The 14,908-nt window shown below is 37.3% G+C and overlaps 1 protein-coding gene across 1 annotated transcript in view; it reads right to left on the bottom strand.

Annotated features, from left to right (window-relative positions):
- Positions 1-1,060: 1,060 nt before the first annotated feature.
- Positions 1,061-14,908, bottom strand: part of LOC126259721 (protein tramtrack, alpha isoform-like) — a 332,764-nt gene continuing 318,916 nt past the window's right edge. The window contains exon 10 of the mRNA XM_049956700.1: positions 1,061-1,625. Within this exon, the coding sequence (XP_049812657.1) occupies positions 1,380-1,625 (246 nt within the window). The 3' untranslated portion in view covers positions 1,061-1,379. The remainder of the gene's footprint in view (positions 1,626-14,908) is intronic.

Here is a 14,908-nt window from a genome sequence, read left to right as displayed (position 1 = left end):
ACAGAAGATATGGAAAGCTATAAATAGTCACTGAAGTGATATTAAAAATTGGAATCCAAATCAATCTGCCAAAGATGAAGGGAAACATTATTGTAAATACTATCCAAACATACAATCAAAAGTGAAACTATAGACCACACAAGAGCCCATAAAAATCACATAGCTGAAAACCGCAAAAAAGGCAGCATCGGAGCAGCATTAAAAGGTATATAACTAGTCAACAACGCAGATTTTTGAAACTTCTATCAAAAGGCACCTCATATCATCAGCTAAAACTTCACAACAGAAAATACAGAACAGAAGAGACCCACAGGAAGCAATAAAAGAAAAAAGTTATCAAGGTAACTGTTCTACCGCAAACCTTATATGTTACCCTCTAATGTGGTTATGAATAACTTTTCTCTCAGTATATTTAATCCTTTTCTCTATTTTCATTATTCCTTTCATCTTTCTTTTAAATTTGAAACATCAAGGTTCACCACTACACTACTTTATGCTGCTGTCAGCCAAGGGCACATTCTTCTATTTGAAGCCACTAAGAATAGGAATTGTACATATTTCTGTTTGCAGTTTGTAGCATCGTAAGTGTGTCAGCTGGGAATATGACAGGAGAATTCTTGTAGAATCAACAGGCCATTCATTTTGGAACCATATTCCACTAAGCTTATTAATTACAAAATACCTTCCAGTATTCCAAGTGAGTGACCAAAAACAAACTTCTTCCTTGTATTCAATATGCTTGTAAATTTATTTGGGTTATTCTTTAACGAAACACCTTATAACTATCATATGACAGTTGGGAATATTAGGGCGTCATCACAGCTAGGGATTTTGGGCCTAAGCATTGACAAATTTCAATGAAACTCAACCCAGAAAGACTAAAGGAAAATATAAACAGGATGATGTTTCTGGAGTACCGATTGGATTTCCTATTTTTACTTTTGTAAATAGTTAATCTGTTCGAGATAATAATTAATTTAATGTAGAACCCCTTCATTGCTTACTTCACAAAATTCTATTTACTGTGAAATGTGCATCGAATGAGTTCATTGCATGTAATGTGAAAATGCAACATAAAAAATATGGTCAAGTTATAAGTTCTGAAAGAAAATTCAGCAGTCACATAGATCCACTGACCATGCTAATGTGAGAGAATACAACAGACCTAACAAGTTCAACACAGTCCATTTTGATCATGCACAATTAATGTATGTGTGTGGAACTCCTTTAAATGATCCAATTTGTCCCTCTGAGTTAAGCCAAATTTCTCTGTTTTGACAGAACTGACTCTCTAACAATGAAAAATATTGTCTCTGTGCACTTTCTGAATGGCAGAAAGCTGAAAGAATTTATTTATCCTAATGCAGTGACATTATTCACTATATGGAACCAGTCTTAGGCAAAATCTTGCTACCAGGTGGAGCTGTCGCACGTTCATGATATGCCTGAAAACAGGGAACAATGCAGAGATTGGTTTGGCACTCAGGGCAATAATATTTAGTCTTACGCCGGAGAATGCGGCCATGGCTGTCGATTGTGTTCCAGCAATAGTTGCAACCCAGTGCAGGGCCAGGCCTCAGGGCAGGGCAGTGGTTCGATCGCAGTGGGCACTCGTACGTTGTCTCCTGTATATATAAGAATTATATGTATTACACTTGATGGGATAAAATAATTAAATGCATCATTAACAGGCATTGTTGTTATAGTTTCATAAATATTACTGTCATATTTAGTTTCTACACTACACTACCAAGTTGTAGATGAGATCTGAAGACTATGGTACAATATAGTCCTATTCATGTTGTCTTGTGCACAACGACCAGATAACAGGTATACTTGAAAAAAGAGACAGCATGTGATCGCCGTAAGCTTAGTGACAACAGTGCATCCCAATTTAAGTTATACAATATAGCACTGAAGATGGTCACTCAGTGACAGAGAATCGATTTTGCAATAGTAAAAAATATACGACCAATGCTGTCTCTTTTTTCAAGTATATAGTCCTATTCTTGCCTGTAAGTTTAATATGGCTTATTCTTCTCTCACAAACAGAATCAATAGCATCTAATCTGATGTCCAGGAAATATTTAATGTTCTCAATTTCTGCACCACAATGATAACTCAAAAAGTTTGATGGCAGATTAACACACTAATTTGTACGAGTGTGTAGGATTCCCTAGCTTCCACTGTCAGTTGTAATAAATTCTTTAGAGTATCAGGCAATTAGACTGTGAAACACTAAACCAACCATAAACTGACGTTTTGATTACATTTGTAGAGGTCCTCTTCATGTTGACTAAACTATCATCATGAAGAAGACTGATTTGATTTGATTTTTTATTGGTCCAGTTTTATCATATAGCACAAATTGTACAATTGATATTGGACAGGTCAAAGATAAGTTACAATAATACATAGTATTAGCAAAATAGTAGGCAAATTAAAATTAGGTACCTATTACAATTAATTTTGTTACTTATTCAGAATCTAATCTAATCTAATCTCTGACAGAATAGAAACAGTGCTTTATTAGAAATGCCTTTAGTTTAGGTTTAAATATTGGATGAGTAGTATTTTTTTATTTCCTCTGGTATCTTATTGTGTAGTATTACACCAATGTTAATTATCCTCCTCTGATAGGTGGTTGTTTTGTGATATTTTTGATGTATATTTGATTCCCTTCTGGTACTATAGTTGTGTACATTTTTATTCTGTAGCAGTTTGCCTGTTTTCAGGAGGTAGTCCCTAGTGAACAAGATAGTTTCATAAATGAATAAACTTGGAACATTTAGAACACCAAGCTCAGTAAAATAGGATTTACAGGACTCCATCTTTTTAAGGCCACAAATTATTCTTAAAGCTCTTTTTTGCATTCTAAAAACCTTTACACTGTGAATTGAATATCCCCAGAGAAAGATCCCATATCGGATTAGTGAGTGGAACTGTGCATAGTATGCCTGCAGTACTGTTGTTTTGCTTGTTGTAGCCTTGAAAATTCTTAAGCCATAGCACACAGATGATAGTTTTCTACACAAGTTATTTATATGTGTGTCCCACTTTAAGTCTTGCTGAACCCAAAGACCCAAGAATTTTATGACACTTACATTTTCTAGGGGATCATTTTTTAATTGGGCTTGAATAGACATTTGATTAGTTGGAGGAATTAAATGAAAAGCGACACACACAGTTTTTTCAGTATTTATAATGAGTTTGTTTTTTGTGAACCACTCAGGAAGTCTTTTCATAGAACTTTCTGCTGTGGACCGCAAAGTTTCTGGACTGGATCCAGTGAGCAATATGCTGGTGTCATCGGCAAACAGGATAGTTTTTGTGGGACTCATATATTCTACTAAGTCGTCCACATAAATCAAGAAGAGTAGTGGACCTAAGATTGAGCCCTGTGGTACACCATATTTTATTGGTAATTCCATAGAAAGAAAGGAGTTGTTTCTTGTTTTATTCATTTTGTTGAATTCATACTGAAGTGATACTTTCTGCCTGCGGTTTTTTAGGTATGAACACAACCAGCAATGTGCTACACCTCTTACTCCTCATCTTTCTAATTTTTCGAGCAGAATGTTATGGTCCAGGATGTCGAAGGCTTTTGATAGATCTAGAAAAATACCTGCAGCTAATTTATGTTGATCAAGGGATTTTAAAATGCAGTCTAAGAATTCGAAAATTGTTGTCTGTGTAGATTTAGACTTTCTAAAACCATGTTGTTGTACTGTAAGAGGTGCATATTTATTCATGAAACTTAAAAGCCTGTCATAGAAGAGTTTTTCTATAATTTTTGAGAAGGAACTTAACTGTGACATGGGTCGGTAGTTTGATATTTTTTCAGATGAACCTTTTTTTGGTACTGGTGAAACTTTTGCTATTTTAAAAAATCTGGAAATACACCAGTTTTTTAAAGAGTCGCAGAGACAGTCAAAATATCAGTTTTGTAGTTGTCTTAGTATTTTGTAATGACATGGCCTACTACCCTAACAGATTTATTCTACAAAATTACTTTGTTTAAATTATCAAATCATACTCCATCACTTAGTTACATGTGTTAAGTTGGACTTTTCAACATACCAATCACCACCTTCTGTATGTAACAGTGTATCAATATCTTTCACACATTTTGTTCCAATTTACTGGAGGTCAGTGTCAAGGAAGGGAGGATGCTGACTGATTAAAATTATCCAATACCATCAACTTACATCAAACATCACAGAAATGAATTATCTTCTAAAAAGTCGTAATGTCACACCAAAACCATTTTTACCAATGAATCCAAATTCAGCAAATGAAACAGTTACCTCTACATAATTACTAAATGAAAGAGCAGTGTGATCCTCCAACACACACTTTGATTTTAATGCACTAAAACCTTACCATAATGCTACTGGTAACAATAATTCTAACGGCATGAGAAACAATACAACTAGATTCGTAATATAATTGAATACATAAAAAAATCTACTCAGCAAGAAGCAGCAAGAGAAAAGCATATAAAAGTTAACGAAACATGCAAGCTTTTGGAGCAAGTGGCTTCTTCTTCTGACAGGAGGGTTGAGGGGGAAGGAAATGGATAGAGTTACACAAAAGGTGCTCAGAACCCCAGGTCAGGCGAGACTTACTGTACCACACTGTCTCCCCTGATGCAGGGTTCTGGGTGATGGGGAGACCATCTAGTAAGTCTCCCCTAACCCTGCGTTGGGGCAGCTTTTCAGAACTCTTCCTTCCACTTCAACTGTTCTGTCGGGGAGGAGCCACTGGCTCTGAAAGCTTGCACATTTCCTGAACTCTTATGTGTGTTTCCTCTTGCCACCACTTAGTGATTAGATTTTTTATCTATATCCAGTTACATTATATTTTCAAAAACTATTATTTTTGTTGGTATATGAACTACAGTTATAAGACACCTCACAGAAAATAATTTATATGCATAATCTGCCATGTTGATAAAAATGTAAGAGCGTGTATTTTGTTGTAGCCAGTTAAGTATGTGGTGATTCATTCTCTATTTGCTTTTGGACCGGAAGAATGCTTTGTCCACAGTAATGTAGAATAAAGGCTTTCACAACCAGGTGACATGGCTGTTGATATACTTTCCGGGATGTGAGGTCGTGGTCCAAGAACTTTTCTGCTCCTTACGTTTCGTCCAGGACTGCGCTGGACTTCCTCAGAGGTGCTGCTCTGAGGAAGTCCAGCTCAGTCCTGGACGAAACGTAAGGAGCAGAAAAGTTCTTGGACCACGACCTCACATCTCGGAAAGTATATCTACAGTAATGATTATCATTATGATGATGATATAACAGGTATATATTAGGGCCTCAACACTAATTATTGGCATCACTTACTAAAACTTCTTAAGTAAACAGTTTGGTTACAATGTTGTAAATGCAAATATCAATAACATAAAATCTTAATTAAATTATACTATCAAAATTTTCAGTGATTTTTTTCTCAACCGATAAACACTGCTTGTCAATTGTGATCTATAAGGGGCATTCGAATGAAAACCGAATACCCATATATGGAATGGTTCCATTCAAAAGTTATCACCACACCTATTACGACATTTATCCCACTGGGAGACAAGACAGTCAGTTCCTGTTTTCTGGAATGCGGTAGGCTGCTGACGGATTGACGGATCAACAACTGCACTCATTCTTGTACCTGACTGAAACTAATGTCTGTGCCTGTCTCTCTCCAGGTCGCCAAAGATGCGAAAGTTATACGATGAAAGATCGGGTCGTAATGAGGATGTTGCAATGTTCCCCAACCAGATCACTGGAACTTAGCCTTCATCTGACTGGTAGTGTGGGGGCAAGCACCATCGTGCAACAAGATTATTGTATCTGACAGCATCCCTGGATGTTTTGATTATATGGCATCTCACAGTTTCTGCTAAGTGGCTTCATAGTGCTGCACACTGACTGCAGTTCCATGCTCGATGAACTCTACGAACAGAGTGCCCTAGCAGTCAAAGAAAGAGGTCATCGTGGCCTTACTGGGCCTTACATGAACAGATCTGGATTTCTTTGGTGGGGCAGATGTGGGACATTTTAACTGTTGGATTTGGCATTTGCCCTCGGGCTGTTGGAACGCTGTCAGACATTATCATCTTGCTGCATGATGATACCTACAGCCACACTGCCAATCAGACAAATGTTTGCTTCAGCAATTTGGTTGGGAAAAACTGCAACATCCTCCGTACAGTCTGGTTGTTTCACCATGTGATTTTCACATCTTTGGTGACAGAAGAAAGGTGTATGGACATCAGTTTCAGTTGGACGAGGAAATGCAAGAGTGGGCATGGTTGTGGATCCATCAGCAGCCAAACATGTTCTATGGAACAGGAACTGATCATTTTGTCTGCCAATGGAACACACGTCTTAATGCACGTGGTGATCAATAATTTTGAATGAACCATTCCATGGTTCTGTTGTGGTTGGTGTTTAGTTTTCATTTCATTTGACTGCCCATCATAGATTGTAATTTTCTAGTAAAAATTTTGTCATATCAATTCTCTTCTTGTTTCTTTTACAGTCACTCTTTAATGTATGAACATTGTATTGGCTAGGAGCATAAGTTCCTTCTGTTTCTACAATGCCATAAGTTTATTTTAATTTATCAGTATAAAATATGCTACATTACATGACAGTACAGAAGACTGATACACTACTCAGTGATGTAATCATGGCACACACAGTTAAAAAAATTCAAATACAAAGAAGAACCCAGCTCGGACAAAATTCCTTTCAAATTTTACACCATACACAAAGTAAAATAAGTCTATTTCCTAGTTCATATTTATTGATAACTGCCATGCAGTGAAGAATAGTCCCACATTGCTGATAAAGAGTTTGGATCACCCCTATTTATGAAAAGAATAACAGAATGGATGTACAGAATCAGTGACCAATAATATGTGATATATGTTCTTTCGGACATGTCTGAAAGAACGGACACCATGTGGAATCTGTAGCTGTGATACATATTATGTAAGCTAAAGGTGGAGGGGGAGAAAAGAAAGGAAAGGAAAGAGAAGGAACTCATGATGTCCTCTGCATCAGGACTTTTATGCACAGTCAGCAACACTGAGTGAAAATGTATGCCGGACCAGAATTCGAACCTGCCCCACATTCCCACCTAGCGCTACCTATCCACAGTCCCCGTCCATGTCCATGTCCTCCATGACTGCTACTTTGAGACTCCTGCAGGAAGTCGAATGTGATTGTGAATTCAAACTGAAGGTAGTGGATTCATAGCCCACCTAGGAGCCTCAATTATATGAATGCATGGCAGACATGCCCTAAAGAAGAGACACCACGTGGAATTTCCAGCTGTGATATGTATTATGTAAAATGAAGTGGAGGAAGGAGAAAGGAAAGGCAAGGAACTCATGATGCCAGCTGCATTGGGATTTGCAGATTCTGCGTGGTGACTGTTATTTCAGACATGCCTGAAAGAACAGACACCATTCATTTATATAATCAAATTGTCTCAGTGGGATATGAATCCACCACCTTCTGTGTGAATGCACAATCACATTCAACCTCCTGCAGGAATCTCAAAGTAGAGAATACAGAGGACACGGAAGAGGACTGAGGTTAAGTGGCGTTGGGTGAGAATTTAGCAACTGCCTGATAAGCAGGAAATTCTGGGTTTGAATCCCGGTCTGACACACATTTTCAGTTGACACCTCTGACTCTGCATTAAAGACCTGATGCAGCTGACAGCATGGGTTCCTTCCCTTTCTCCCCCCTCTGCTTTCAATTTACGTAAACAGTTACCAATAAGCGTAAGGTCTGTGTGTTGCAGTATCTAGAATATAATCTAAGTTCAAACAGTATGACATTCTGGTGGAAAAGTAGCTTCTCTAAAACACTCAGCCCAGTTCAAGAAAAACCACTCATGTGAAACACAGTTCATTGCTGACTCATATAAAAACCTGCATGTAGTAGATAGAGGGAACTGAGAGATTCCATCTTCTCAGATTTCTAAAATGTGTTGGACACTGTACCACATTGTCAACTGATAAACAAGATTCAATTTTATGGAATATCTTCACAAATATGTGACTGGCTCAAACAATTTTTAACTAACAGAATCTGGTTTGCCTTAATGGATTCTGAATAGTCAACAATTGGTGTAACCAGGAAGTATGATAGGCTGCTAATATTCTTAATATACAAAACAATGTATCAGGTGATGTTAGCAGCATTCATATTGTTTTCGGTAAGTACTTTAGTCTGCAGGACTGTTTGACAGCTCTCTTTAAACTTAATAAATGCAATGTAAGGGTCATAACAATGAGAAACAAACTGATTGTATTCAACTGCAAGGCTAGTAATTAACTTCTGAGATCTGTCTCGTCATTTATATATTAGGGGATTAAGTAACATGAAATGGGGCAAAGTAAAATAAAACAATTAGATACGTTGGGAGGGTGCTGGCAAAGTGTGGTGCACCTGTAAAGGTAATGGCATATTAAGATTATAGTGTAATCAGTTCTAGAGGACTGCTTCAGTCTTTGGATTATTATTATTAATAATAATATTGTTATTTTAGGCTGATAAACTGCAGAGTCATTAGTGCCATCACATAAAATGAAGAGAGAGAAGTGTGGTTAAAAATGACTGACACAACAATAAGCCCTAAAATCAGTCACAGACAAAATGAAACAAAACAAACAAGGGTGCTGGTAAACCTTTAGGTATGTGAGGTTGTGGTCCAAGAAACTCTTCTGTTCTTAACATTTTGTCCAGGACTGCGCTGGACATCCTCAGAGGTGCTCCTCCGCTGAGTCTTGCTGACTGACGGATCGGATGTTTGAGAGTGACACGTATACTGTAGGAAAGAGGGCATGGTCGAAGCAATACGTGATGAGCAGAGAAAATCCTTGTCAAAGATAAAACTTAACTATTGATTGTCATCCTGTCAAAGATAAAATTTCCTAACAATTCTGCAGAGCTACTGTCCACATGTCACTAAGTTTCATTGCCTCCTCTTTCCTATTAAAATTATCCTGATGCTTATAAATTTCAATGGCTTCTCTACAGTCGTGGATAATAATCTGATGTCGTAGATAAAATTTCCGTTTCAGAAAACTTCACTTCGTGGTTTCTTGACTGAAGAGAATGCTCTGCTACAGATGATTTCTCTATTTTTCCTAGTCAGAAAAGACTTTTGTGCTCTTTTAGCCGTGTATTCATGGTCCTCCTGATAGTTTCAATATAAACTTTACCACACGTATGCAGAATTTTGTACACACCACATGTCAACAGAGGAGGGCGTTTATCCTTCACAGATCGGAGAACTTGACTTATTTTCTTTGTTGGTCTAAAGATCGGTCTGATGTTATGTTTCTGTAAAATCTTACCAATCTGATCCATTATTTTTTTAATAAAAGGGAGAGAAACTGTATTTTTCTGTTGTTGTTGTTCATCCTTGTCCTTCGGTCTTCTGCTCCTTGGTCGCAAAATTCTCTTTACCTCTTTCTTTGAGTAACCATTTTTCTCAAAGGCTTGCTTCAGATGTTTTATTTCAGCATCCAGGTGTTCTGATGTGCATATCCGTTCAGCTCTAAGGACAAGATTTTTAATGACACGTCTCTTTTGTTGTGGATGGTGATTGGAGCTTTTATGCAAATATCTGTCAGTATGTGTTACTTTCCAAAAAACTTTCTTGCTCCAAACTTCCATCGGACCATCTCATAACTAAAACATCCAAGAAAGATATTCTATTATCATTTTCCATTTCCATGTTGAACTGGATTTTTCAATTAATTTTATTTATATGATTAAAGATTTCGTCCAAAGGCTTTCTACCATGGGACCAAACCACAAAGGTGTCATCTACAAACTGATATCAGCGAGGTGGTTTCTTATTTGCTTTGTCCAGAGCCGATTGTTCGAATTTCTCCATATAGAAATTATCAATTGGAGGACTTAATGGGTTATCCATTGCTACACCATCAAGTTGCTCATAAAATTCATCACCCCACTGGAACTGACTCGAAGTAAGGCAATGTCTAACAAGAGCAGTCAAATCTCCTGGAAAAGAATCCATTATGAAAATCATAACTTCGTTAACTGGAATCATAGTGAATAAGGACACTATGTCAAAACTTACAAGAATATCTTCAGAGCCACAATTAGTTATTCAAGTTTATCAATAAAATGATGCAAATCTTTTGTATATAAACTGACTCTTATATAAAAGGCTCATGTCATTTCATTGAAAAACTTGAAAGACTAATTTTGGCTCTGAAGATATTCTTGTAAGTTTTGACATAGTGTCCTTATTCACTATGATTCCAGTTAACGAAGTTATGATTTTTATAATGGATACTTTTCCAAGAGCCGGCCGCGGTGGTCTCGCGGTTCTAGGCGCGCAGTCCGGAACCGTGCGACTGCTACGGTCGCAGGTTCGAATCCTGCCTCGGGCATGGATGTGTGTGATGTCCTTGGGTTAGTTAGGTTTAAGTAGTTCTAAGTTCTAGGGGACTAATGACCACAGCAGTTGAGTCCCATAGTGCTCAGAGCCATTTGAACCATTTGAACTTTTCCAAGAGATTTGACTGCTCTTTTTAGACATTGCCTTCCTTCGAGTCAGTTCCAGTGGGACGAAGAATTTTATGAGCAACTTGATGGTGTAGCAATGGGCAACCCATTAGGTCCTGCGATCAACAATTACTATACAGTGAAATTCGAACAATCGGCTCTGGACAAAGCAAATAAGACACCATCTCCCTGGTATGGGTCTGTAGATGACACATTTGTAGTTTGATCCCATGGTAGAAAGGCTTTGGGCAAATTTTTTAATCGTATAAATAAAATTAATCCAAAAATCCATTTCAGCATGGAAATGGAAGATGGTAACAGAATACCTTTCTTGGATGTTTTAGTTATGAGATGGTCCAATGGAAGTTTGGAGCATGAAGGTCTTTGGAAAGTAACACATACCGATAGATATTTGCATAAAAACTCGAATCACCATCTACAACAAAATACAGGTGTCATTAAAAGTCTTGTCTTTAGAGCCAAATCGATATGCACATCCCAACACCTGGATGCTGAAATAAAACATCTGAAGCAGACCTTTGAGAAAAATGGCTACTCAAAGAAAGAGGTAAAGAGGATTTTGCAACCAAGGAACAGAAGACCGAAGGACAAAGATCAACCACAACAACACAAAAATACAGTTTCTCTCCCTTTTGTTAAAAAAGTAATGGATCAGATTGGTAAGATTTTACAGAAACATGTCATCAGACCAATCTTTAGACCAACAAAGAGAATAAATGCCCTCCCCTGTCGACATGAGATGTATACAAAATTCTGTGTATGTGTGGTAAAGCTTACATTGAAACTACCAAGAGGAGTGTAAATACATGGCTCAAAGAGCACAAAAGTCTTTGCCGACTAGGAAAAATAGAGAAATCAGCTGTAGCAGAGCATGCTCTTCAGTCAGGGCCATGAAGTGAAGTTTTCTGAGAGATAAATTTTATCTATAACGTCAAATTATTATCCACGACTATGTACAGAAGCCATTGAAATTTATAAGCATCAGGATAGTTTTAATAGGAAATAGAAGGCAATGAAACTTAGCGACATATGGACAGTAGCTCTGCAGAATCGCTAAACAATTTTATCTTTGACAAGATGACAATCGATAGTCAAGTTTTATCTTTGACAAGGGTTATCTATACCCATCACATGTTACTTCAACCACTGGTCACTCGGCAAGACTCAGCACAGGAGTGCCTCTGAGGATGTCCAAAGTAGTCCTGGACGAAATGTCAGGAACAGAAGAGTTTCTTGGACCACAACCTCACATCCCAAATGTTTTACCAGCAAATACGTCATCCGGTCATGAAAGCCTTCATTCTATAAAACAAACAAGGTTCAACACACAACATAGACTTAAAGGATGTCATAAAAAACAACATGAAACAGATAAAAACAATACAGAAATCCAATAGAAATTAGCAAGTCAAAATGTTTAAAAGTGCACCAGGTCATTGTGGCTGGGTGACCATGTGACATTCTGAGTACTTGACTCAAGGGGCCAGAGTGGTGAAGGGGGAGTTAACTGTCAGTGCAGAGATAACAGCAACCACAGTAAATAAACACAAGATGGATGTTCATTTTCAGGGAAACTACAATACAAACCTTACAAACACGACTCAATAAAGCCTAATACACTGTAAAAATCATGGTGATGAGACGAGCTCGTTGCAACTTTAAACATGATTCATTGATAAATATTATGAAAGTAACAGTTGTTTTTAATTATGAAAATTATGCTGGACAATATAATTCAATAAGAAACCATTGGAGCAACTGCATCATATGAAGTACCAAAAGACAGCTGACGACATCAGCAAGTACCACAATAGGCTCCATTACAAATCCAGGATGAATATGAATAGTTACAGATAATTTTTATAAAATGTAGATATGCAAATGCACCACAGTGATAAATCCTCCATAAGCTACATGTATTATGAAGGCAGTCTTAGTGACCTAGTTCCTCACCGAATCATTGCAGGTAATGACTACCTACAAGAGTTTGCTATTAGATATACATGTAAATAGCCATTAATAAAAGTTATATTAAATCACTATCAAAGGGCAAACAAAAAAAAAATCTTTTGCAGAAAGAGCTTCTAGACAGATGGGGCAGAAGGATACACTTTCTTCATGCTGTCCATAAGTATTTTATAACTTTAACATATTTATTTCATATTGTAAAAACAAATGTATGTTTGTTTAGGGATTTTTGCTCATAACTTAGGTAATAATGTGTGAGTTTTGTAATGAGAGGTGAGAAAATAATAGTAATAAGAGTGGAACTAATATGACATTAAGCATATTTGTGCAAACAGCCTTAGTTTTGATGGTGGTAGTTGTTGTTTCAATATTTAACATGGATTCGGTACTGCGTGACATCACAGTCTTTTTTGGTAGCGTGTTGTCACTGGAGGTTCTAGTCTTTTGCGAGTGGTATTGTATCAGCATATGTGCTTGATGGCAGCTGAGATAGTCTGGGCAGTGAACCAACAGTACTAAGCAAATTCTTCAACATTTCGTTGGCCTTATAGTAGTTTGGACTTAGAACAGTTTATGGTAGTTTTCGAAGATGGAGTTAGAATGCACTTACAAACTTTAACTTTATCTGTGGCACTTTCAGCACATGAGAACTTTTAACTATTTTCTGCAGTTAATATTGAGACACAGTGCTTACTCAGGACAATGAACTTCAGCAAACTTTGGATGTGCATGTTCCATTTATGTTGCTCTTTTCCACTATATTAATTATTATTTATCTTTGTTTTCATTTTAATTTACAATTGTGTAAGACCACCATTTTCAAATTATTATTTGCAATATATATTTCTTCAGAATGAGATTTTCACTCTGCAGCAGAGTGAAAATCTCATTCTGGAAACATCCCCCAGGCTGTGGCTAAGCCATGTCTCCGCTATATCCATTCTTTCAGGAGTGCTAGTTCTGCAAGGTTCGCAGGAGAACTTCTGTAAAGTTTGGAAGGTAGGAGACGAGATACTGGCAGAAGTAAAGCTGTGGGTACCGGGCGTGAGTCGTGCTTCGGTAGCTCAGTTGGTAGAGCACTTGCCCGCGAAAGGCAAAGGTCCCCAGTTCGAGTCTCGGTCGGGCACACAGTTTTAATCTGCCAGGAAGTTTTATATTTCTTCAATTTGAACAATAAATATTCTGTTTCTACAACATTATTAATCCCACAGGATATATCCATGCAGTTTACTTATATTATTTTGCAAACCCGCCTACTGCATTACAAGGATCTGAGGGACAGGTCTTTAATAAATGCATAGGTTTTAAAGTGTTGGTGTATGCCTGACCCATATAAGATTTAAGTGAGACAAGCTAATAGCCAACATGGTGTATTGTCCACATCAAGAGTGGGTTATAAAACCGCTAGTATAGCTGCAACCACTTAGTAATAAAACTGGGGAACTTTATTTATTTAGTGCCTGAGATTTTTGAACTGATTCTGAGTATTTTAGTGTTCATGAGATAGTGATGATATCATTACACATTGCAATTGTGACTACATAGGTTTTACTCCACCAGTTGTAAACTGATTGATTGCATAAAACTACTTGATTTTATCCAAGCTCTATTCACATTGTGTTGCATATGTGCTTGAACTTTTCTGTAATTTTTTTTAAGACACTAACATGGTTTCATCAAGAAGACAATGTAGGAATAATCCTGATGTGTTATTTTCATCTCATCAAAGAGAATCCATAACTATATCTAAAAACAAAGATGATGTGACTTACCAAATGAAAGTGCTGGCAGGTCGACAGACACACAAACATACACACAAAATTCTAGCTTTCGCAACCAACGGTTGCTTCGTCAGGAAAGAGGGGAGGAGAGGGAAAGATGAAAGGATGTGGGTTTTAAGGGAGAGGGTAAGGAGTCATTCCAATCCCGGGAGCGGAAAGACTTACCTTGGGGGAAAAAAGGACAGGTATACACTCGCAAACACACACATATCCATCTGCACATACACAGACACGAGCAGACATTTGTCGTCTTATTTTCTCTTTCTGTTTTTACCAGTAGTTTCACTTTGTATTCACCTTCCCCTTTTTACCGTAATCTACTATACAATTTTATCCCGCCTATATATACTCAATAATACGTAACCCACTTCCAAACCATAACCAAAAAATTTATTTTCCGCTTTCAACACTACCGCTGCTATAAAATCCACTGTTTCTAGTTCAAAAACAGTTGCTTTCACGTATTAAACAACCATTTTGGCTAGTTCTAATAACTTTCGCTTTATTTCCACTTCCGTTTTTCGCACATCACTGATCATTTTTAGCTGCTCCCCACAGGTTGGCCTTTACAAATGT

Source organism: Schistocerca nitens, chromosome 5 (genome assembly GCF_023898315.1).
Source record: "Schistocerca nitens isolate TAMUIC-IGC-003100 chromosome 5, iqSchNite1.1, whole genome shotgun sequence".
Taxonomy (NCBI): Eukaryota; Metazoa; Arthropoda; class Insecta; order Orthoptera; family Acrididae; genus Schistocerca; species Schistocerca nitens.
This window is presented reverse-complemented; position numbering and strand designations above follow the sequence as displayed.